This window comes from Carcharodon carcharias, chromosome 10 (genome assembly GCF_017639515.1).
Source record: "Carcharodon carcharias isolate sCarCar2 chromosome 10, sCarCar2.pri, whole genome shotgun sequence".
NCBI lineage: Eukaryota > Metazoa > Chordata > Chondrichthyes > Lamniformes > Lamnidae > Carcharodon > Carcharodon carcharias.
The window spans coordinates 102,343,378-102,365,575 of NC_054476.1; the positions used below are offsets into that span (position 1 = coordinate 102,343,378).

Here is a 22,198-nt window from a genome sequence, read left to right on the forward strand (position 1 = left end):
TTTCCCTTGATGAACCCATGCTGGCTTTCCTTATCCTGCACTTGTCTCAGTGATTATTGATTTTATCCCGTATTATAGTTTCCAGAAGTTTCCGTGCCACTCAGATCAAACTGACTGGTCTGTAGTTGCTGGCTTTATCCTTGCACCCCTTTTTGAACAAGGGTGTAACATTCACAATTCCCCAGTCCCCTGGCACCTCCCCTGTGTCTAAGGAAGATTGGAAGACTATCACTAGTGCCTCTGCATTTTCCACTCTCACTTCCCTCAGTATCCTTGGATGTATTTCACCTGGTCCTGGTATCTTATCTATTTTAAGTAAATATAGCCCTTCCAACACCACCTTCTCAATTGTAAATTCTTCTAGCATACCAGTTACCACCTCTCTCACCCTTGCCTGGGTAACAGCATCTTCCTTTGTAAAGGCGGATGCAAAGGACTCATTTAACACCTGTGCTATTTCTCCTGCCTCCACATGCAAGCCCCTTTTGTAACCCTAATCGGCCAAACTCTTCCTTTTACCACCCTTTTATTATCTACATGCTTACAGAAGATCTTGAGATTTCCTTTTATGTTCGCTGCCAGCCTCTTCTTGTTCTCTCCTTGCTTTTCTTATTAGTTTCTTCACTTCCCCTCTGGTCCTTCTAATTTCAGCCTGATTCTCTATTGTATTTTCTACCTGACACCTGTTGTATGCGCATTTCTTCTTTTTCATCTTTACCTCTATCTCTCTCGTCATCCAGGGTGCTCTGGATTTATTTGTCCTGCTTTTCCCCTTCAAGGGAATATACCTTGACATTGCCTGCAATACTATTTCTTTGAAGGTGGCCCATTGTTCAGCCATGGCCCTTTCTGCCACCATTTGATTCCAACTCACTTGACTCAGATGCATTTTCATCCCATCAAAGTTGGCTTTCCCCCAATTAATTATCCCTGCTCTGAACTGTTCTCTGTCCTTTTCCATGATTAACCTAAACCTTATGATACAATGGTCACTGTCCCCGAGAGGCTCTCCCACTGACATTTCATCCACTTGGGCCAACTCACTCCCCAGAACCAGGTCCAAAAGGGTGTGTCCTCTTGTTGGACTGGAAACGTACTGCTGCAGAAAATTATCTTGGACACATTCCAGGAAATCTCGCCCCTCTTGTCCTTTTGTATTATTCCTATATTTAGATAATTGCAGTCCCGTATTAAAATAACTCTATAATTCTTGCATCTCTCTGTAATTTCTTTGCAAATTTGTTTCTCTACATCCCTTCCACTAATTGGTGGTCTTTGTACTACATTGATCTATGTTATTGCACATTTTCTTCATTCCTTACTTCTAGCCAGAGAGATTCCGTCCTTGACCCCTCTGGAACATCCTCTCTCTTCAGTACTGTAATACCATCTTTAAACAATACTTCCACTCCTTCCTTTCCTGCCTCTCTTAAATCCCTTGTACCGAGGAATATTTAATGCCCAGGAACAAGGAACAGGAATAGGCCATTCAGCCCCTCGAGCCTACTCCACCATTTAATAAGATCATGGCTAATCTGATAGTAACCTGAAATCTGCACCCTAATAACCTTATCACCCCCTTGCTTACCAAGAATCTATCCACCTCTGCCTTAAAAGACACTGCTTCCACCACCTTCTCAGGAAGAGTATTCCAAAGACTCACGACCCTCTGAGAGAAAACATTTCACCTCATCTCTGTTTTAAAGCGGCAACTGCTTATTTTTAAACAGTGACCCCTAGTTCTAGATTCTCCCACAAAAGGAAACATCCTGTCCACATCCACCCTGTCAAGAACCCCGAGGATCTTATCTGCTTCAATCAAGTCGTCTCTTACTCTTCTAAACTCCAGCTGATACAAGCCTAGTCTGTCCAACCTTTCCTCATAAGACAACCCACCCATTCCTGGTATTAGTCTGGTAAACCTTTTCTGAACTGCCTCCAACGCATTTACATCCTTCCTTAGACTTCAGATGTGGTCTCACAAGTGCCCTGTACAACTGAAGCATAACTTATCTACTTTTGTATTCAATTCCCCTCACAATAAATGATAACACTGTATTAGCTTTCCTAATTACTTGTTGTACCTGCATGCTAACCTTTTGTGATTCATGCACTTGGACACCCAGACCCCTCTGCACTTCAGCTCTGCAATCTCTCACCATTTAGATAGTAAGCTTCTCTTTTATTCTTCCTGCCAAAATGGACAATTTCACATTTTCCCACATTATTCTCCATTTGCCACATCTTTGCCTACTCATTTAACCTATCTATACCTTTTTGTAGCCTCCTTTTGTCCTCTTAACTTCCTTTCCTTCCTACCTTAGTGACATCAACAAATTTGGCAATCATCCCATCCATCCCTTCATCCATGTCATTTATATAAATTGTAAACAGTTGAGGTCCCAGCATTGATCCCTGTGGCACACCACTCGTTACGTTACATTTGCCAACCCGAAAAAGACCCATTTATGTCTACTCTGCTTCCTGTTAGCCAGCTGATCTTCGACCCATGCCAATATGTTACCCCCTATAGAGTCATAGTCATAGAGGTCTACAGCACAGAAAAAGGCCCTTCGGCCCATCGAGTTTGCGCCGGTCAAACAAGTACCTAACTATTCTAATCCCATTTTCCAGCACTAGGCCCATAGCCTTCTATGCCATGGCATCGCAAGTGCACATCCAAATACTTCTTAAATGTTATGAGGGCTGCTGCCCCTATCACCCCTTCAGGCAATGAGTTCCAGATTCCCACCACCCCCGGGTGAAAAAATTCTTCCTCACATCCCCTCTAAACCTGCCCCTTACCTTAAATCTATGCCCCCTGGTTATTGATCCCTCCACCAAGGGGAAAAGTTTCTTCCTGTCTACCCTATCTATGCCCCTCATAATTTTATACACCTCAATCATATCCCCCCCTCAATCTCCTTTGCTGCAGGGAAAATAACTCCAGTCTATCCAATCTCTCCTCATAACTAAAACTCTCCAGCCCAAACAACGTCCTGGTAAATCTCCTCTGCAGTCTCTCAAGTGCAATCACATCCTTCCTATAATGTGGATTCCAGAACTGCACAAAGTACTCTAGCTGTGGCCTAACCAGCGTTTTATACAGCTCCAGCATAACATCCCTGCTCTTATATTCTATGCCTCGGCTAATAAAGGCCATATACCGCCTTAACAGCCTTATCTACTTGTCCCGCTACCTTAAGGGACCGGTGGACATGCACACCAAGGTCCCTCTGATCCTCGGTATTTCCCACGGTCCTACCATTCATCGTGTATTCCTGTGCCTTGTTTGTCCTGCCCAAGTGCATCACCTCACATTTATCCGGATTAAATTCCATTTGCCACTGATCAGCCCATCTATATCCTCCTGTAATCTAAGGCTATCCTCCTCACTATTTATCACCCCACCAATTTTCGTGTCATCCGTGAACTTACTGATCAACTCTCCTACATAGCACAAACAGCAAAGGACCCAGCATCGACCTCTATGGAACCCCACTGGACACAGGCATCTAGTCACGAAAACACCTTCTGCTTCCTGCCACTCAGCCAATTCTGAATCCAATTTGCCAAATTGCCTTGGATCCCATGGGCTCTTACCTTCGTAATCAGTTTCCCATGCGGGACCTTATCAAAAGCCTTGCTGAAGTCCAAATAGGCTACGTCAAGTGCATTTCCCTCATCTACACGCCTGGTCACCTCTTCGAAATATTCAATCAAATTGGTCAGACATGACCTCCCCTTAACAAAACCATGCTGACTGTCCTTCATTAATCTCTGCCTCTCCAAGTGTAGATTAACTCTGTCCCTCAGAATTGCCTCCAATAGTTTCTCCACCACTGAGGTTAGACTGACTGGCCTGTAGTCCCCTGGTTTATCCCTTCCTCCCTTCTTGAATAAGGCTACCACATTGGTTGTCCTCCAGTCCTCTGGCACCTCTCCTGTGGCTATAGAGGTATTGAAAATTATTGCCAGCACCCCTGTTATCTCCTCCCTTTCCTCACTCAACAGCCTGGGATACATTTCATCCGGGCCATGAGATTTATCTACTTTTAAGCCAGCCAGACCACTTAGAACCTCCTCCCTTTCTATGCTAATTTCTTTAGTTATATCACAGTCCTTCTGCCTGATTTCCATACCCACGTCGTTCCTCTCACTTGTGAACACTGACACAAGGAATTCATTTAGAACCCTACCTATGTCTTCCGGTTCCACACAAATTACCACTATGGCCCTTAATGACCCCTACTCTTTCCCTAGTTATCCTCCTACTCTTAATGTACTTGTAAAATAACTTTGGATTTTCCTTTATTTCACCTGCCAATGTTTTTTCATGCCCCCTTTTAGCTCTCCTAATTTCCTTTTTAAGTTCCCCCCTACACATTCTGTACTCCTCTAGGGCTTCCGCTGTTTTGAGTGGTATCTGCCATAAGCCTCCCTTTTCCTCTTTATCCAATCCTATATATTCCTCGACATCCAGAGTTCCCTGGATTTGTTGGTCCCACCTTTTATCTTTACTGGAATATGTTGGCCCTGTACTCTCCCTATTTTCTTCTTGAATGAGTCCCGCTGCTCTGAGGCAGATTTACCTAAAAGTAGCTGCTCCCAGTCCACTCCAGCCAAATCATATCTGGTCTTATTAAAATTGGCCTTCCCCCAATTCAGAACTCTGATTTCTGGCCCATCCTTGTCCTTTTCCATAACAACCTTGAATCTAATGGAGTTATAATCACTATCTGCAAAATGTTCCCCCACTGATAGCTCTACCACTTGCCTGGCTTCATTCCCTAAAATGAAGCCTAGGTCCGCCCTCTCTCTTGTAGGACCTACTACGTACTGGCTTAAAAAGCTTTCCTGGATGCATTTTAAGAATTCCGCTCCCTCTAAACCTATCACACTATGACTAACTCAGTTAATGTTGGGGAAGTTGAAGTCCCCCACTATTACTACTCTATTATTTTTACAATTCTCTGAAATTTGCCTACATGTTTGCTCTTCTATTTCTGTCTAGCTGTTTGGGGCCTATAGTACACTCCCAGCAATGTGACTGCTTTTTTGTTTTTCAGTTCTACCCATATGGCTTCATTTGAGAAGCCTCCTATGATGTCATCCCTCCTTACTGCTGTAGTTGACTCCTTGATCAATATTGTGATACCCCCTCCTCTTTTACCACCCTCCCTGTCTCGCCTGAAGACCCTATATGCTGGAATATTGAGCTGCCAATCCTGCCCCTCTCTTAACCATGTCTCTGTGACAGCAATTACATCATACTTCCATGTGTTAGTTTGTGCCCTCAACTCATCTGCCTTATTCGTCAGACTCCTTGCATTAAAATAAATACCATCCAACCTTGCCAAGTTCCCTTGTGCCTTAACTGGCCTATAATTTCTAAGCCTTCCAAACTCACTTGCTTTCACTTCTGATTTTGGCTGTGCATCTCTCCCTGTTGAACCTCCTCTCAGGATCCCTTCCCCCTGCCAAGTTAGTTTCAGCCCTCTCCAACAGCACGAGCACACCTCCCTGCAAGGGTGTTGGTCCCATTCCGGTTCAGGTGCAACCCGTCTGCCTTTTACAGGTCCCAATGGCCCCAGTGTCCCAGAAATCTAAAGCCCTCCCACCTGCACCATCTCCCCAGCCACACATTCATCTGGGCTAACCTATTTCTATACTCACTAGCGCATGGCATTGGAAGTAATCCAGAGATTGCTATCTTTGAGGTCCTGTTTTTTAATCTGTTTCCTAGCTCCCTAAATCCTGCTTGCATGACCTTATCCCTCTTTCTACCTATATCATTGGTACCAATATATTATACTATACTATGAGCTTTTACTTTCCGCAATAGTGGGAGGTGATGGTGTAGTGGTATTGTCACTGGACCAGTAACCCAGAGACCCAGGGTAATGCCCTGGGGACCTGAGTTCAAATCCCGCCATAGCAGATGGTGGAATTTGAATTCATTAAAAATCTGGAATGAAAATTCTAATGATGACCTTGAAACCGTTGTCGATTGTTGTAAAAACCCATCTGGTTCACTAATGTCCTTTAGGGAAGGAAATCTTACCTGGTCTGGCCTACGTGTGACTCCAGACTCTCAGCAATGTGGTTAACTCTTGCCCTCTGAACTAGGGCAACTAGGTATGGGTAATAAACGCTGGCCATTCGTTCATTCCGCATGAATGAATAAAAAGAAAAGCTTTGATGTGGCACTTTACCACATGCTTTCTGGAAATCTAAGTACAGTATATCCACCGGTTTCCCTTTATTCACAGTACACGTTACTTCCTCAAAGAGCTCCAATAAGTTGGTTAAGCACGATTTCACTTTCACAAAACCATGTTGACTCTGCCTGATGACCTTGAGCTTATCCAGGTGCTCTACCATTATTCTTTAATAGTGGCTTCTAACATTTTCCCTACGATAGATGACCTGGAGCTTCTCACTTTCTGTCTCCCTCCCTTTTTGAATAATACATTTGCTATCTTCTAATCTTCCCCGAAGCTAGGGAGTTTTGGAAAATTAAAACCAATGCATCATCTGTCTCACCAGACACATATTTAAAGACCCTAGGTTGAATTCCATGAGGACTCAGGATCTTGTCACCCCACAGCTCCATCAATTTACTCAGTACCACTTCTCTGGTGATTGTAATTTTCCTGAGTTCCTTCCTTGTTTATAGCTGCTTGTGGGATGTTACTTGTATCCTCTATAGTGAAAACTGATGCAAAATACCTGATCAATTCATCTGCTATCTCCTTGTTTTCCATTATCAATTCTCAAGATTGACTTTCACACTACTTTGTTAACTACTTTCTATTTTAAGGATTTATTAAAACATCTGTTTTTACATTTCTGGCTAGCTTTCTCTCATACTCTAATTTTTCTCTCTTTATCAGTCTTTTAGTCATTCTTTGTTGTTCCTTATATTCTGTCCAATCTTCTGACCTTCGACCTATCTTTGCACAGTTATATACTTTTTCTTTAAATTTGATACCATATTTAAACTTTCTAGTTAACCACAGATGGTGTGTTCTTCCCTTGGACTTTTGCTTACTTGTTGGAATGTATCTATTCTGTGCATTTTGAAATATCGCCTTAAATGTTAGCCGTTGCATCTCTATTGACCTATCCCTAAACCTAATTTGCCAATTCACTTTAGCCAGTTCTGCTTTCATGCCCTCATAATTGGCCTTATTGAACTTTAAAAACAGTTTCGGACCCACTCCTCTCTCCCTCAAACTAAAAGTAAAATTCAATCATATTGTGGTCACTGCTATCTCGTGACGTCTTCACTATGAGATTGTTAATTACTCCCATCTCATTGTCCTTCTTTGAGCCGGGTCTCTGTTATAGCAATAATATCATAATTCCATTTGTCAACCAGTGAAGATCTTATTAACCACACTCCGTGAATTCACATACATGCATATTATGTATGTGATTTAGGCTTTTTTTCACTTTCCTCCTTACTCTGACCACCTCCAATGACTTATTGTTGCCTTCTCTAGTTCTATCAAACTCTCCAAGTATTCTGTTTACCTTGATACTACTCTTTGATATATCCTCCTTATCAGTTAATACTTCACTACTTTCCACTGCCAGTTTTTCTCCTCTGCACTCTGAATTTCCCCCCAGGTTCCCATCCCCCGGCCAATCTAGTTTAAACCCACCCAACAGCACTAGCAAACCTCCCTGTGAGGACACTAGTCCCAGTCCTGTTAAGGTGTAACCTGTCCTTCTTGTACAGGTCCCACCTGCTCTAGAACCGATCCCAATGTGCCAGAAATCTGAAGCCCTCCCTCCAACTCCATTTTTCCAGCCACATGTTGAACTGTTCGATCTTCCTAATCATATGCTTACTAGCACGTAGTACTGGGAATAATCTTGAGATTACTGCTCTTGAGGTCCTGCTTTTTAATTCCCTAAAATCTATTTTCAGGACCTCATCCCTTTTCCTACCTACGTTATTGGTCCCAGTGTGGACCACTACCTCTGACTGTTCACTTCCACACAGGAACGTCTTGCAGCTGCTCTGTGACAACCTTGGCCCTGGTACCAGGGAGGCAACATACCATCCTGGAGTCATGTTTATCGCCACAGAAATGTTTGTCTGCTCCCCTAACTATTGAATCCCATACTACTGTAGCACTTCCACTCTTCCTCCTCCCCATCCTGTGCAGCTGAGCTGCCTGTGGTGCCAAAGACTTGGCTCTTGCTACAGTCCTCTGAGGAACCATCTCGCTCACCAGTATGCAAAATGGAAAAGTAGTTAGAGAGCGAGAGCCTCAGGATTCCTGCACAACCTGCCTGTTTCTCTTAGATACTCTGGTGGTCACTCATTCCCTCCCTGCCTGTGTACTTCTTAGCTGTGGTATGACCACCTCTCTAAACATGCTATCCATGTAATCCTCAGCCTTGCGGATGCACCACAGTGACTCCAGCCGCTGCTCGAGTTCCGCAACCCAGCGCTCAAGTTTCTGCAGCTGGTGACACTTGCACCCTTGATGACTATGTCTGCAGCTTTATGCCTACAAGACTTGCCACATCCTGGAGGATGCAGGTTGCACATGGCCAAGCTGCAATGACGTAGCTTAGATTTTATATAAAGTGTTTACTACAGTATGATAGAATATAATAACTCAACTGTCACTAACCAATCGTCGTCTCTGTGCCGACACTCACTAACCAGTCAACTTACGGGACTTCTGTGATGTCACTTTTTTAGATTTTATCTGTAAACTCTTGGCTCCCTCTCTCCGAACTCCTACTGTTTTATGGGCTCGCTCTCTCTCTGTCTGAATTCCTGCTCCCCCTCCCGTGCTCTCCAATGTGGCCTAGCAAGACCCCAGTTGTATCAAACCACTACTGAAAAATCGTACCACATGGGCTGCAGTGGTTCACAAAGGTAGCTCATCACCGCCTTCTCAAAGGCAATTAGAAATGGGCAATAAATGCTGGCCTAGTCAGCAACGCCCACATCCCATGATAGAATAAATATAAAGAAAACCAAGTCTCTCTGTTCCTGCACAGTCTTTTGAACTGTGCCATTTAGTCTGGCGGGATTAGGAAAATTATGTTTCACCTATTTATTGGAACCCTTTGAGTAATTACCACGTGCTGTGGTTAAGGGGGAACCAGTACTGTACTTGGATTTCCAGAAGGCATTTGATAAAGTGCCACATCAAAGGTTATTGCAGAAAATAAAAGCTGATGGTGTAGGGGGTAACATATTGGCATGGAAAAAGATTGGCTAGCTAACAAGCAGAGATAGACATAAATGGGTCATTTCCTAGTTGGCAGGATGTGATGAGTGGTGTGCCACAGGGATCAGCGCTGGGGCCTCAACTTTTTACAATTTATATAAATGATTTGGATGAAGGGACCAAAGGTATGATTGCTAAATTTGCTGATGACACAAAGATAGGTTAAGTGAGTGGGCAAATATCTGGCAAATGGAGTATAATGTGGGCAAATGTAAAATTGTCCATTTTGGCAGGAAGAATAAAAATAAAGTATATTATCTAAATGGAGAGAAATTGCAGAGCTCTGAGATGCAGAGGGATTTGGGTGTCCAAGTGCATGAATCACAAAAGGTTAGTATGCAGGCAGAGGAAGTAATTAGGAAAGGAAATAGAATGTTATCATTTATTGTGAGAGGAATTGAACACAAAAGTAGGGAGATTATGCTTCAATTATACTAGGCATAAGAGACCACATCTAGAATACTGTACAAAAACAGAATTACCTGGAAAAACTCAGCGGGTCTGGCAGCATCGGCGGAGAAGAAAAGAGTTGACGTTTCGAGTCCTCATGATCCTTCAACAGAACCGTTCTGTTGAAGGGTCATGAGGACTCGAAACGTCAACTTTTTTCTTCTCCGCCGATGCTGCCAGACCCGCTGAGTTTTTCCAGGTAATTCTGTTTTTGTTTTGGATTTCCAGCATCCGCAGTTTTTTGTTTTTATCTAGTTTACTGTGTACAGTATTGGTCACCTTATTTAAGGAAGGATGTAAGTACGTTAGAAGCAGGTCAGGCAAGGTTTACCAGATAAACACCTGGAATGGGTGGGTTCTCTTATGATGAAAGGCTGGACAGGTTAGACATATCCACTGGAGTTTAGAAGAGTAAGAAGTGACTTGATCAAAAGCTGAGGGATCTTGACAGGGTGGATGTGGAGGGGATATTTCTTGTGGGAGAATCTAGAACTAGGGGGTCACTGTTTAAACATAAGGGGTCACTCATTTAATACAGGGATGAGGAAAAATGTTTTCTCTCAGTGTTGTGAGTCTTTGGAACTCTCTTCCTCAAAACGTATTGGAAGAAGAATCTTTGAATATTTTTAATGCAGAGCTAGACAGATTCTTGATAAGCAAGGCGGTGAAAGGTTATTGGGGGTAGGTGGGAAAGTGGAATTGAGGTTACATTCAGATCAGCCATAATCTTATTGAATGGCGGAGCAGGCTCGAGGGGCCGAGTGGCTGCTCTTGTTCCTAATTCGTATGTATTGCCTCTCCCTATCCTTTCTGCCAAAATGCATCACGTCACACTTCTCTGTATTAAAGTCCATCTGCCACTTATCTGCCTATTCTGCCAGCTTGTCTGTCTGCTGCTGCAATTGACTGGTATTCTCCTCACCATGTCTGCCTTACCCGTATCTTTGTATCATCAGTAAATTTGGGAAATTTTCTCTGTATTCCAATATCTGAGTTATTTATATATATATAAAAAAAACAGTGGTCCTAGTACTGACCTTAGGAGAACACCACTGTCTAGCATCCTCCAGTTTGATTAAGCCCACATCGTGCACAGACCATCCAGTCTTGAGCCCGTGTTCTGTTCTTCTTCCAGCTGGGTGCTCAGAAGGTCAGCAGCCAGAGCTTCGGTGAGATCGAGCGACAGGCACAGGTGGCGGAGAAAGTGATGGAGCAGCAGGTGGCTGAGGCCAGGAAAGAGGCAGAGGAGTCAATGTGAGTATCCCCGGGCCCCGAGGACAAACGGGTTTCTTAATATTTTAGGGAAGCCTCTAAATCGAGCATTTTTAGGGTGTGAGAACATGGAATAGGAAAGATCATGATAACCAACAAGAGTGAATTTGGAGTGAATTTTTCACTCTCCTATGCACTCCCAGCTTCAACATCTCATCCCCCCAGTCCAATTTCCAACACCTTTCCTAACTGAAATAAAAACAGAAAGCTGAAAACAGAAATTCTCAGCAGGCCTGGCAGGCCTGTGTAGAGAAACAGAATGGGATCTTCCGCGGAGTGGCAAATGCTGTTGGATTGCCACTCCGACTGTACTTTTCTGTGCCCCAATGCAGCTCAGCATTTTTGGCTGGTTCTTCTGAGCCTGGCTTCTCCAGAAGTGTGGATGTACAGTCCATCAGAGAATTCAGTATCGCAGCGGAGTAACGTCAGGGGGAAGACTGGACCCACCCCCCCTTTACAGCACTAGCTGCCATAAAGTCAGTTCAAATGTCCAGAGTTAATGTTAGTGAATGGGTGAGTGAATGGGTAGGGTGTTTGAGTGGGTAGATAGGGAAGGTTGCAGGTGGTTTTGGGGGATAATTGAATTTGGTTGAGAGAGTTGGTCAGGTTGGGGGCCAGTCAGGTAGGGTCAAAAGGTAGTTAGATGGTGGGGGGTTAGTCTGGGTGGGTAGGGAGGATCGAGAGTTAGCGTGGTTGGGAAGTCTAATCGGGGAGTTGTGGTGGGGTGTGGTGTTGGGGTTTAGTCCGGCAGTTGGGGGAGTCAGCAATCAGTGTGAATGATTGACGGGGTCAGTTCTGTAGTTAGCCAGGAGTTAAACTAGGATTTTTCTGTCTGACATTTCCTGGGTAGGTATGTCGGAACTGTCCAAAGTCCCAGACTCTAGCTCAGAGTTGGAGACATTCGTAGAGGGTCCCAGGGAGCAGGGGAATTGCCCATCGGAAGTTCAAATTTCCTAGTTAATTGCCTTGGAGGTCAGTAAGTCAGGACTTCTGCAAGGTCCAACGATCCAGAGACCGGGAGAGCTAGGTCAGAGTTAACATTCCAGGTCAGGACCTTTCATTAGAACTTTTCTAATTGGTTGTTTGTGTTGTTAGCCTCATTTCCAGTCACACTAACTGTCTTCCCCAGAGGGGTCAGTGCCCTTCACTGGGGACACAAGAGAGATGCTAGGATCAGCTTGTGAAATGCTTCATACAATCATAAAACCAGTCACCTTAAATTCATGTTCAACCTGTTTGCCACTGGAAACAGTTTCTCCTTTTTCACTCGAATAAATCCTTCATCATTTTGAACACCTCGAAGGAGAGCCATCCTAGCTTTCCCAGTCTCTAATTGAATCAAAGAAAAAGGCCATTTGGCCCATCATGTCTGTGCCAGCTCTCTGTAGGAGTGATTCACCTGGTCCCACTCCCCACCTTCTCCTGGTAGCCTTGCACATTTTTCTTTTTGGGATAATGATCCAATTCTGTTCTGAAAGCCAGGATTGACCCTGTCTCCACCACACTCTCAGGAAGTGCGTTCCAGATCCTAACCACTCGATTCACTGTCTCCACCACACTCTCAGACAGTGCATTCCAGATCCTAACCGCTCGATTGACCCTGTCTCCACCACGCTGTTAGACAGTGCATTCCAGTTCCTAACCACTCGATTGACCCTGTCTCCACCATACTCTCAGACAGTGCGTTCCAGATCCTAACCACTCGATTGACTCTGTCTACATCACACTTGCAGGCAGTACATTCTAGATCCTAACCACTTGCTGTGCAAAAAAGGTTTTCCTTGGGTCTCCATTGCTGCTTTTGCCAATTACCTTAAATCTGTGCCCTCTTGTTCTCGATCCTTCCACCAATGGGAACAGTTTCTCCCTATCTACTCTGTCCAGAGCCTTCATGATTTTGAATACCTCTATCAAATTTCATCTCAACCTTTTCTTCTCCAAGTAAAACAGTCTCATTTTCTCCAATCATTCCATGTTACTAAAGTTCCTCAACTCCAGTATCATTCTAGTAAATCTCTTGAGCACCACTCCAAGGCCTTGACATCCTCCCTAGGGTGTGGTGCCCAGAATTGGACACAATACTCAGAGACATCTCCAGTTCGCTGCCTGTAAATGTCTATACATGTTACATTTCAGCTGAAGTCGTGCAGTACTTTTTAATGTTTGCCTCACTGTGGAGAGATGTTGCTTGACTGACTGTCACTCCCCAACTTTGCATTATTTTGTCACTGCTGATCTCTCTCATTCTCAATTCTTACCCAGTGTCACCTCCATGCGCCTGGCCTACCAAGAGCTTCAGATCGATCACAAAATGGAGGAAAAGAGGCTGCAGAAACTGGAGGGACAGAAACGACAGCAGGCGGAGCGACTTGGAATGGGCCTGGGTGGCAGAGGGTACAGGATTGGGCCTTTATCTGTGGGAGAGAGGAAGAGCGGGGGAGACTGGGCCTTTACCAAGGAGAGACAGGGAGAACAAGCCTTTACCAGGGAGTGGAAGGGTGGGGGTGTGGGTGGAATGGGTCTTTACCAGGGAGGGGGTGGGCATGGGGGGAAATGGGCCTTTACCAGGATGTGTGGGGGTTGGGGGGAATGGGCCATCACCAGGGGGTTTCAGGTGGCAATGGGGCTTTACCGAGGAGTGAGAGGAAGAAATGGGCCTTCACTGGGGGGGCGGCAGGTGGAATGGGCCTTTACCAGGGATTGGGTGAGAGGGTGGTGGGGGGGGAAACGGGCCTTTACCGGGGAGTGAGGCGGGATGGGGGGGAGAATGGGCTTTTACCAGGGAATGTGAGGGGGGGAATGGGCCTTTACCAGGGTGTGTGAGGGGTTTCTGGTTGTGTTGCCATGGAGAGTGCACCAGGGAACAGGTATTACCCAAGCTTTGAATTGATTGTCAGTGTAATTCTTAGCACACTTGGGATTGTTCAGCAAGTGCTGTTCAATTTGGAATCACATCTAATGTTAGACATTATGTTCTGAGTTTTGCAAACATGGGCTGGTTGATCACGATCAGTATGCAGCCTGTTGTGAACAGCTGATGGAATGTGCTGTTTATATGATCCACTGGTCATTGGGTTGTAGAGCCTACTTAGCTAGCATCACAAGATTTGACTCATTCCAAAGATCAGCCTATCTTTCCTTCTTTTCCCAGCCCAGTATCCCACTCAGTCCTCACTGAGATGCAAACCATCGAACAGGAAAACCCGGTGTTAGCCAAATCATCCCGTTCAAAGTTCGACATGTTGGAGGAAGCCACGTTTGCCTCTGGGCCACCAATGTACGTCCTGTTTATTCATGTCTTCATCAGTTGCAGAATACGCAAAAAATTTCAGTTCATACTGTCAGTGCAACACCCTGTGCTGTATACTGTTCCCATATATACTGTTAGTGCAACAACCTGTGATCTATACTGTTCCCATATATACTGTCAGTGCAACGCCCTGTGGTCTATACTGTTCCCATATATACTCAGTGCAGCACCCTGTGATCTATACTGTTTCCATATATACCATCAATGCAACACCCTGTCATCTATAATATTAACATACGTACCGCCAGTGCAACAACCTGTGATGTATACTGTTCCCATATATGCTGTCAGTACAACACCCTGTGATCCATACTGTTCCCCTATATATTGTCAGTGCAACAGTGTTCTATATACAATCAATGCAACAACTTGTGATCTATAATGTTCCTATACGTACTGTCAGTGCAACACCCTGTGATCTATAATGTTCCCATTTATACTGTCAGTGCAACACCCTGTGATCCATACTGTTCCCAAATATACTGTCTGTACACAACGTGATCTATAATGTTCCTATATATGCTGCCAGTACAACACTGCACAATTTTCCCATTATATACTGTGAGGAGAAGGGATGGGACTGAGGGGAGAGTCTGTCAGAGAGAGGATCAGTTGGGTGGTGGGTTTGTCAAGACTGGGTAAGGAAGGAGATTCCCCTTCAGCTGGGTTTTTATGATAATCATGGTTAATTTCGTCTGTGCTGGACCACATATTCTCAGATTTTCCAACTTGTCCTGGTGGGAATCTGGTTCCAGTATGCTGCCATGGGCCCTGTGTAAGAGGTAGAGTCGATGGACACTCCGAGCTGAGCGCTGACTCTGTTGTGTGTTGTCCACAGGTACAGAGATAACCCCTTTGCAGTGGGTGAGGGCTTTGGCTCACACTGGCAGATTGATAGTGGACACCGCTTGACACTAGAGAGGGAGCAGCCCAAAGAGGTGGATGTCAGCATCTCCAGCAGTCAGCCAGCAACTGAGCGGTCAGCTTTCTTACTCCTTTTCCCAGAATTCTGTAACCCTTGCCAATCCCTGAGTGTGCCTGTGCACTTGGTTATTCCAGTGTCCTGTGTAGCCCTCCTCTCTCCCCCCACCTCCGTGTGTGTTTTCTTTGAATGCTGCCCAATCTCAAATTCTCTGGTTGCCTTTTGGGTTACAGGCCAGCAAGTCGACGGAAACTAGACAGCGTTGTTCCTCCCGAATCAAAGGAAGCTCGGCAGAAATTTGCCAACGCCAAGGCCATTTCTTCAGACATGTTCTTTGGGAGAGAGAATTGGACGGAGGTTAGTGCTGGGTATGGCTGCTACAGCTCTCTAGGATAAGGTGGGAGGGAATGGGCCATCCATGAGGCATTAACATATGAAGGCTTCCTGAAACCTTCGCATCCTGATTGCTTGTTGTAGTCTTTAATTTGTTACCACCTGACCTCTGCTCTCTTTTCCACCCCCGCCATGTCTCAGTATGAGGCGAGGGCTCGGCTGGATCGTTTGTCCAGAAACTCCTCCATCAGCTCCTCTGATCTCTTTGGTGACGGCAGAGCAAACTCAGCAGGTGAGTGTCCATTTGAAACCAGCAGCAAGCCAGCTTACTACTAAAGCACATGTCTCGATGCCTGTTGGAGATTGAAGGAAAGCAGAGGCTTCAAGCTTGGTCCCAGAGCTGGGTTATAAGGAAGGGAGGTCCAGGAATTGAGCCTGGAGGCCACCAGTGATGTGACAGATGTAGTGAAGGAGCACAAGAGGCCAGAATGAGAGGATTGAAGGGGTGGGCAGGCAGGGTTTAGGGTTGGAAATGGCAAGAATGATTGGAATTTTAAAATAGAGGCATCGCCAGACCAGGAGCCAGTGTAGGGCAATCAGTACAGGGGTGTTTGAGAATGGGAATTGGTATGAGTTAGGACACAGGTAGCAGAATTTTGGAATTCAAGTTTATGGTGGGTAGAATGTGAGAGGGCGAAAGGAAGTGTGTTGCACTAGAGGCATCTCGAGGTAACCAAGACCTGGTTGAGGGTTTCACATCAGCTCGAGGTGGGGGTTGAGAGAGGGGATAAGGTGGGAGTAGGCGGTCTTAGTGACAGAACAAATATGTGGTCAGAAGCTCATCTGTCACAAAGGTTGCGAGCAGCCTGATTCAACTCCAGGCAGTGGCCAGGGTGGGGACGGCTAGGGATGGCAAGTGGCTTGTGGATGGGGATAGTGGTCAGTATAAAATTGATGCATTTGATCTTTGGAATGTACACTGAAGGAAATTGAGGCTTATCTGTGTGTTCAACAAGCCTTTGGTAACACAGTAGAGTGCAAGAGCGGAGAGAGGACAGTGTCATTTGTGTAGATGTGAAGCTAATGTTGTGTCTTCAGAGGATCACCAGTGGAAGCAGGTGAAAGTGGAGCAGGCCAAGGCTAGAACAGGGCATGCTGGGCCTCAGCTAGCTAAATACCGAGATAATTAAATTCTTTAAAGAGGAGCTGGGTAGATCTTTGACTAGGAATTAGACCAGGGGTTCCAGAGACAGTACAGTGCAAGGTAATGGAATAGTGTAGAGGACAGGGTGTCTCTTGAGCTGCAGAAGAGTGAGCTGATTTCCTGGGAAGGGCTGTGGTCCAGGGCTGTTCAGGAGACAATTCCTGTCAGAGATTAGCAAGAGCTTATATATTATTTTCACTCTTGGTATATGGGAGGGAATTTAAAAGGTGAGTAGAGTCCATGGCAGAGCCTACAGTGGTTGTGCTAAGAGACATTTGAATGAGTGGAGACTCTGCTCGAGAAAGAGATTACCGGCTGTGGAAAGATGCGTCAGGTGGAGTCTGTAATTGGAGAGGGAGTTGGGGTTGATGAGCTAGGGTTTGCAAAGCATAGAACAGGAGTGAGGCCCCACAGTTCAGGACCAGTCTGGCTGTACTGTATGCTGGTTTTGATGGAAGGAGGATAATTGGCCTTACGTGTGAAGTCAGGGATGAGTAAGTCGCTGTATTTTTTAAAATGATTCCATGACAAGCTAACCATCCACCGCAACTGATAGAACCTGGAATGAATCTCTTTTATCTGGAAGACAGCATCTTAGAATCCCTCAGTACAGCACAATTGTGTCAACTTAGACTGTGTGCTTATGTCCTATTTGTTACCTGACAGAGCTAAGAGGCAGGATACATCACCTTTACATCAAATTGCCTGAGAGTAAGAGAAGTTTGAGGAGTCTTTTCAGAGGGTTTATTTGGGTAAACCTAGAGATATTTCCACTTGTGGAGGAGACTGCAACTAGGAGGAAAACATAACTGTAAGATGTTGCTGAGCTGGGGTCTGAGCTGTTGACATTGCCGGGTGTCAGGTTGGGGGAGAGTTACCTCAACACTGTTCCAGGAGGCAAGGATTAGATACAACCTCAGAGTTGGTAAATGGTCAGGGACGAGAGGGTTACTGCGAGCCAGGCAGGTATGGGGATTCAGCAGGTAGTGATGGAAGAGCCTCAGCTCTTGACTTTGACTAACAGCTACAAGAACTTTCTACCTGTGTGGATAAGGAAAAGGACTGCAGGGTGGATAAGCAAACTGACATTGGCACAAAGTTACAGGATGCCATTCAAGTGGGGGGAGCAGAGAGGAATGTGGTAGTGATAGGGAACACTATAGTAAGGGGGATAGATGCTGTTCTTCGCAGCTGTGATTGGGAGTCCCGAAGGTGGTGTGGCCTGTCCAGTGACAGGGTTAAGGATGACATCATGGGGCTGGAGACACAATTGGAATAGGAGGGGAAGGATCCAGTTGTTGTGGTTCACATGAGAATCAACAACATAGGTGGAAATAGGAATGATGTTCCACTGAGAGAGTTTGAGGAATTAGGATCCAAATTAAAATCCAGATCTTCAAAGGTATTCATTTCTGGATTGTTACCTGACCCATGTGCCTATTGGCATAGGGTCAAGCAGATTAGAGAATCAGATATGTGGCCCAAAGAGTGGTGTGGAAGAAAAGGGGTTTCAATTCATGGGGCACTGGCATCAGTACTCAGAAAAAAAGAAACAGCACCATTGGAACGGGCTGTACTTAAACTGGGCTGGGCCCAGTGCCCTGAGAAATCGTGTACCTAGGGCTGTAGTCAGAGGGAGAGAGATTCCGGGTGAAGGGAGATTTAGAAACCCAAGATAAGAGCCAAGGGAACAGAACAGCATAGTGTCGTGGGTAAAGATAAGCAGAGTGAGACAGGAAGAGGCAGAGAGTTGCACAGTAATTGTGAATCAGTGAATAAGGTCCATGCAGGGAATAGTAATAAAAAAAAAAATTAAAGGCTCCTTATCTGAATGCGAGAATAATTCACAATAAGATGGATGAACTAGTGGCACAAATAAGATCAATTTTATATTTTTAAATTTGGTTTGGATCTAATCGCCATAGCAGAAACATTGTTATAAGGTGACGAAGGTTGGGAAATAGATAACCAGAGTACACAACATTTTGGAAAGACGAACGGAATGGTAAAAGAGGAAGGCTACAAAAGACGACAGGAAATTAGTGGGAAAGGAACTTCAACCAATTCAATTCACTGCACCTGATAATCAGGAAACGGCTGAAGGCACTGGATAGTTCAAAGGCTATGGAACCTGACAATATTCCAGCAATAGTACTGAAGACTTGTGCTCCAGAACTTGACACACCCCTAACCAAGCTATTCCAGTACAGCTACAACACTGGCATCTACCCGGCTATGTGGAAAATTGCCCAGGTAATGTCCTGTACACAAAAAGCAGGACAAATCCAACCCAGCCAATTACCGTCCCATCAGTCTACTCTCGATCATCAGTAAAGGGATGGAAGTGGTCATCAACAGTGCTATCAAACACCACTTGCTTAGCAATAACCCGCTCACTGACGCTCAGTTTAGGTTCCATCAGAGCCACTCAGCTCCTGACCTCATTACAGCCTTGGTTCAAACATGGACAAAAGAGCTGAACTCCCAAGGTGGGGTGAGAGTCACTGCCTTTGACAACAAGGCCACATTTGACCGAGTGTGGCATCAAGGAGCCCTAGTAAAACTGGAGTTACTGAGAAATGGGGAAAACTCTCCACTGGTTGGTTTCATACCTGGCACAAAGGAAGATAGTTGTAGTTGTTGGAGGTCAATCAACTCAGTCCCAGGACATCACTGCTGGAGTTCCTTAGGGTAGTGTCTGAGGCCCAACCATCTTCAGCTACTTCATCAATGACCTTCCCTCCATCATAAGATCAAAATTGGGAATGTTCACTGATGACATGTTCAGCACCATTCGTGACTCTTCATACTGAAGCAGTCCATGTCCAAATGCAGCAAGACCTGGATAATATCCAGGCTTGGCTGACAAGTGGCAAGTAACATTCACGCCACACAAGTGCCAGGCAATGACCATTTCCAACAGGAGAGAATCTAACCATCGCCCCATGGCATTCAGTGGCATTACCATCACTGAATCCCCCACTATCAACACCCTGGGGGTAACCATTGACCAGAAACTGAACTGGACCAGCCACATAAATACTGTGGCTACAAGAACAGGTCAGAGACTAGGAATCCTGGGACGAATAACTGACCTGACTCCCCAAAGCCTGTCCGCCATCTACAAGGCACAAGTCAGGTCCGTGTTGGAATAGTTTCCACTTGCCTGGATGAGTGCAACTCCCACAACGCTCAAGCTCGATGCCGTCCAGGACAAAGCAGCCCTGCTTGATTGGCACCATATCCACAAACGTTCACTCCCTCCACCACCGATGCACAATGGCAGCAGTATATACCATCTACAAGATGCACTGCAGGAATTCACCAAGACTCCTTAGACAGCACCTTCCAAACCCACAATCACTACCATCTAGAAGGACAAGGGCAGCGGACACATGGGAACACCACCACCTGGAATTCCCCTCCGAGTCACTCACCATCCTGACTTGGAAATATATCGCTGTCCCTTCACTGTCGCTGGGTCTAAATCCTGGAACTCCCTTCCTAACAGCACTGTGGCTGTACCTACACCACATGCACTGCAGCGGTTCAAGAAGGCAGCTCACCAACGCCTTCCCAAAGGCAGCTAGGGATGGGCAATAAATGCTGGTCCAGCCAGATAAGCCCATATCCCGTGAATGGAGAAAAAAAGCTGGCTGCGGTTGATTGGGTAAATGGACTAAAAGGTATGTTGGGAAACTGTGGGAAACATTTAAAGAAACAATTCAGAATGTTCAACAAAAATACATTCCACTGAAAAACCAACTTAGCGAAAGATCCATCTTCCCTGGGTTCAGAGAAATTTAAGGATATTATTTGATTAGAAGAGGCTTAGAATGTTGCAAAGAATAGGAGTAAGCTTGATGATTTGGAGAGTTTTAGGAACCAACAAATGACCAACAAAAAGTTGATACAAAGGGAAAAAGGTAAAATATGAGAATAAACTGGCCAGGAATATCTCAATTACAAAATCACAATTATTACCACACAGAAGGCAGCTATTCAGCCCGTCGTTATCTGCACCAGCTCTCCAAATGATTCAGTGCCATTCTCCTGCCTTTTCCCCGTATCCTTGCACATTGTTTCTATTTAAATAATCATCTAATGCCCTCTTGAATGCCTCGGTTGAACCTGCCTCCACCACATTTCCAGGCAGTGCATTCCAGACCCGAACCACTCGTGTGATAGTTTTTCTTCCCATCACATTTGCTTATTTTGCAAATCATTGTTTTGCCCACTTCTGCTCCCAACCATTTTCTACAGAACAGAGAAGACCTGTTCCTGGGAGAACTCCAATTCTCTTCTGTTGTGCCTCAGCTGCGGCCTTTTGTGAGTTTTTGTTGGAGCTGCTGGAAACTACAACACAACACCTCAGTCGGGAAGCTAATGATTCTCCTTTCTCAACTCCCATCCCCGTGGCAACCCAAAGTCTCCAAACTGATGTGTTTACCAGGAATTCACTCCCCCCCGCCCCCCCCCCACCTTCACTTTCAGAACTATCTGTTTTACTAAGTTAAACGAACATTTCAAAACAGAATCATCTTGTAAAGTTGTGTTCATGACACATTGAACAAATATCTTGTGTCTATATTAACGATAGACGGCACAAGTTACATTCCAGAATTAAAGGGTAACCTAGGGTCTAATTAGTAAGAAAGTTAAGGCAATTACTATCAGCAGAGGTAAAGTATTGGAGAAATGTAAGTTCTAAAATCTGACAAATCCCTGAGACTTGATGGCCTACACCTTCGGGTTCTAAAAGAGATAGTTGCAAAGAGAGTAGATGTGCTGGCTAGGATTTTCCAGTATTCCCTAGAATATAGAACAATTGAAGCAGATTGGAAGTTAGCAAATATAACACCACTATTCAAGAAAGGAGGGAGAGGGAAAACGGTTCGCCTAACATCATTCAACAGAATCATAGAATGATCAAAGTCAACATCGTTTATTGAAAGGAAATTATGTTTGACAAATTTATTGGAGTTTTTGAGGATATAACTAGCAAGGTAGGTAAAGGAAAGCCAGTAGTTGTAGCATACTTGGATTTCCAAAAGGTATTTGATAAGGTGCAACACAAAAGATTAACAGATAAGATCATGGAGTTAGGAATGCCATATTAACAACGGGAGGATTGGTTAACAGAAAGAAAGCAGAGAGTAGGGATAAATAGAGCATTTTCAAGTTGGCAAGCAGTGAATAGTGGGGTGCTGCAAGGATCAGTGCTGGGGTCTCAGCTATTTACAATCTATGTTATTGACTTTGACAAAGAGACCGAGAGTAATGTATCTAAGTTTGCTGATGACATAAAGCTAGGTGGGAAGGTAAGCTGTGGGAAATACACTGAGCTGCAAAGAGATATAGAAAAGTTAAATGAGTGGGGAACAAGATGACAGATGGAGTGTTATGTGAGGAAGTGTGAAGTTATTCACTTTGGTATTATGAAT

The 22,198-nt window shown here is 44.9% G+C and overlaps 1 protein-coding gene across 1 annotated transcript in view; it reads left to right on the forward strand.

Moving 5' to 3' along the window:
• The window catches only part of LOC121282858 (ADP-ribosylation factor GTPase-activating protein 2-like), a 40,079-nt gene that overhangs the window by 14,757 nt on the left and 3,124 nt on the right, over positions 1-22,198 (forward strand). Inside the window, exons 3-8 of the mRNA XM_041196673.1 lie at positions 10,849-10,967; positions 13,248-13,379; positions 14,137-14,262; positions 15,134-15,274; positions 15,451-15,574; positions 15,752-15,842. Of these exons, the coding sequence (XP_041052607.1) occupies positions 10,849-10,967; positions 13,248-13,379; positions 14,137-14,262; positions 15,134-15,274; positions 15,451-15,574; positions 15,752-15,842 (733 nt within the window). The remainder of the gene's footprint in view (positions 1-10,848; positions 10,968-13,247; positions 13,380-14,136; positions 14,263-15,133; positions 15,275-15,450; positions 15,575-15,751; positions 15,843-22,198) is intronic.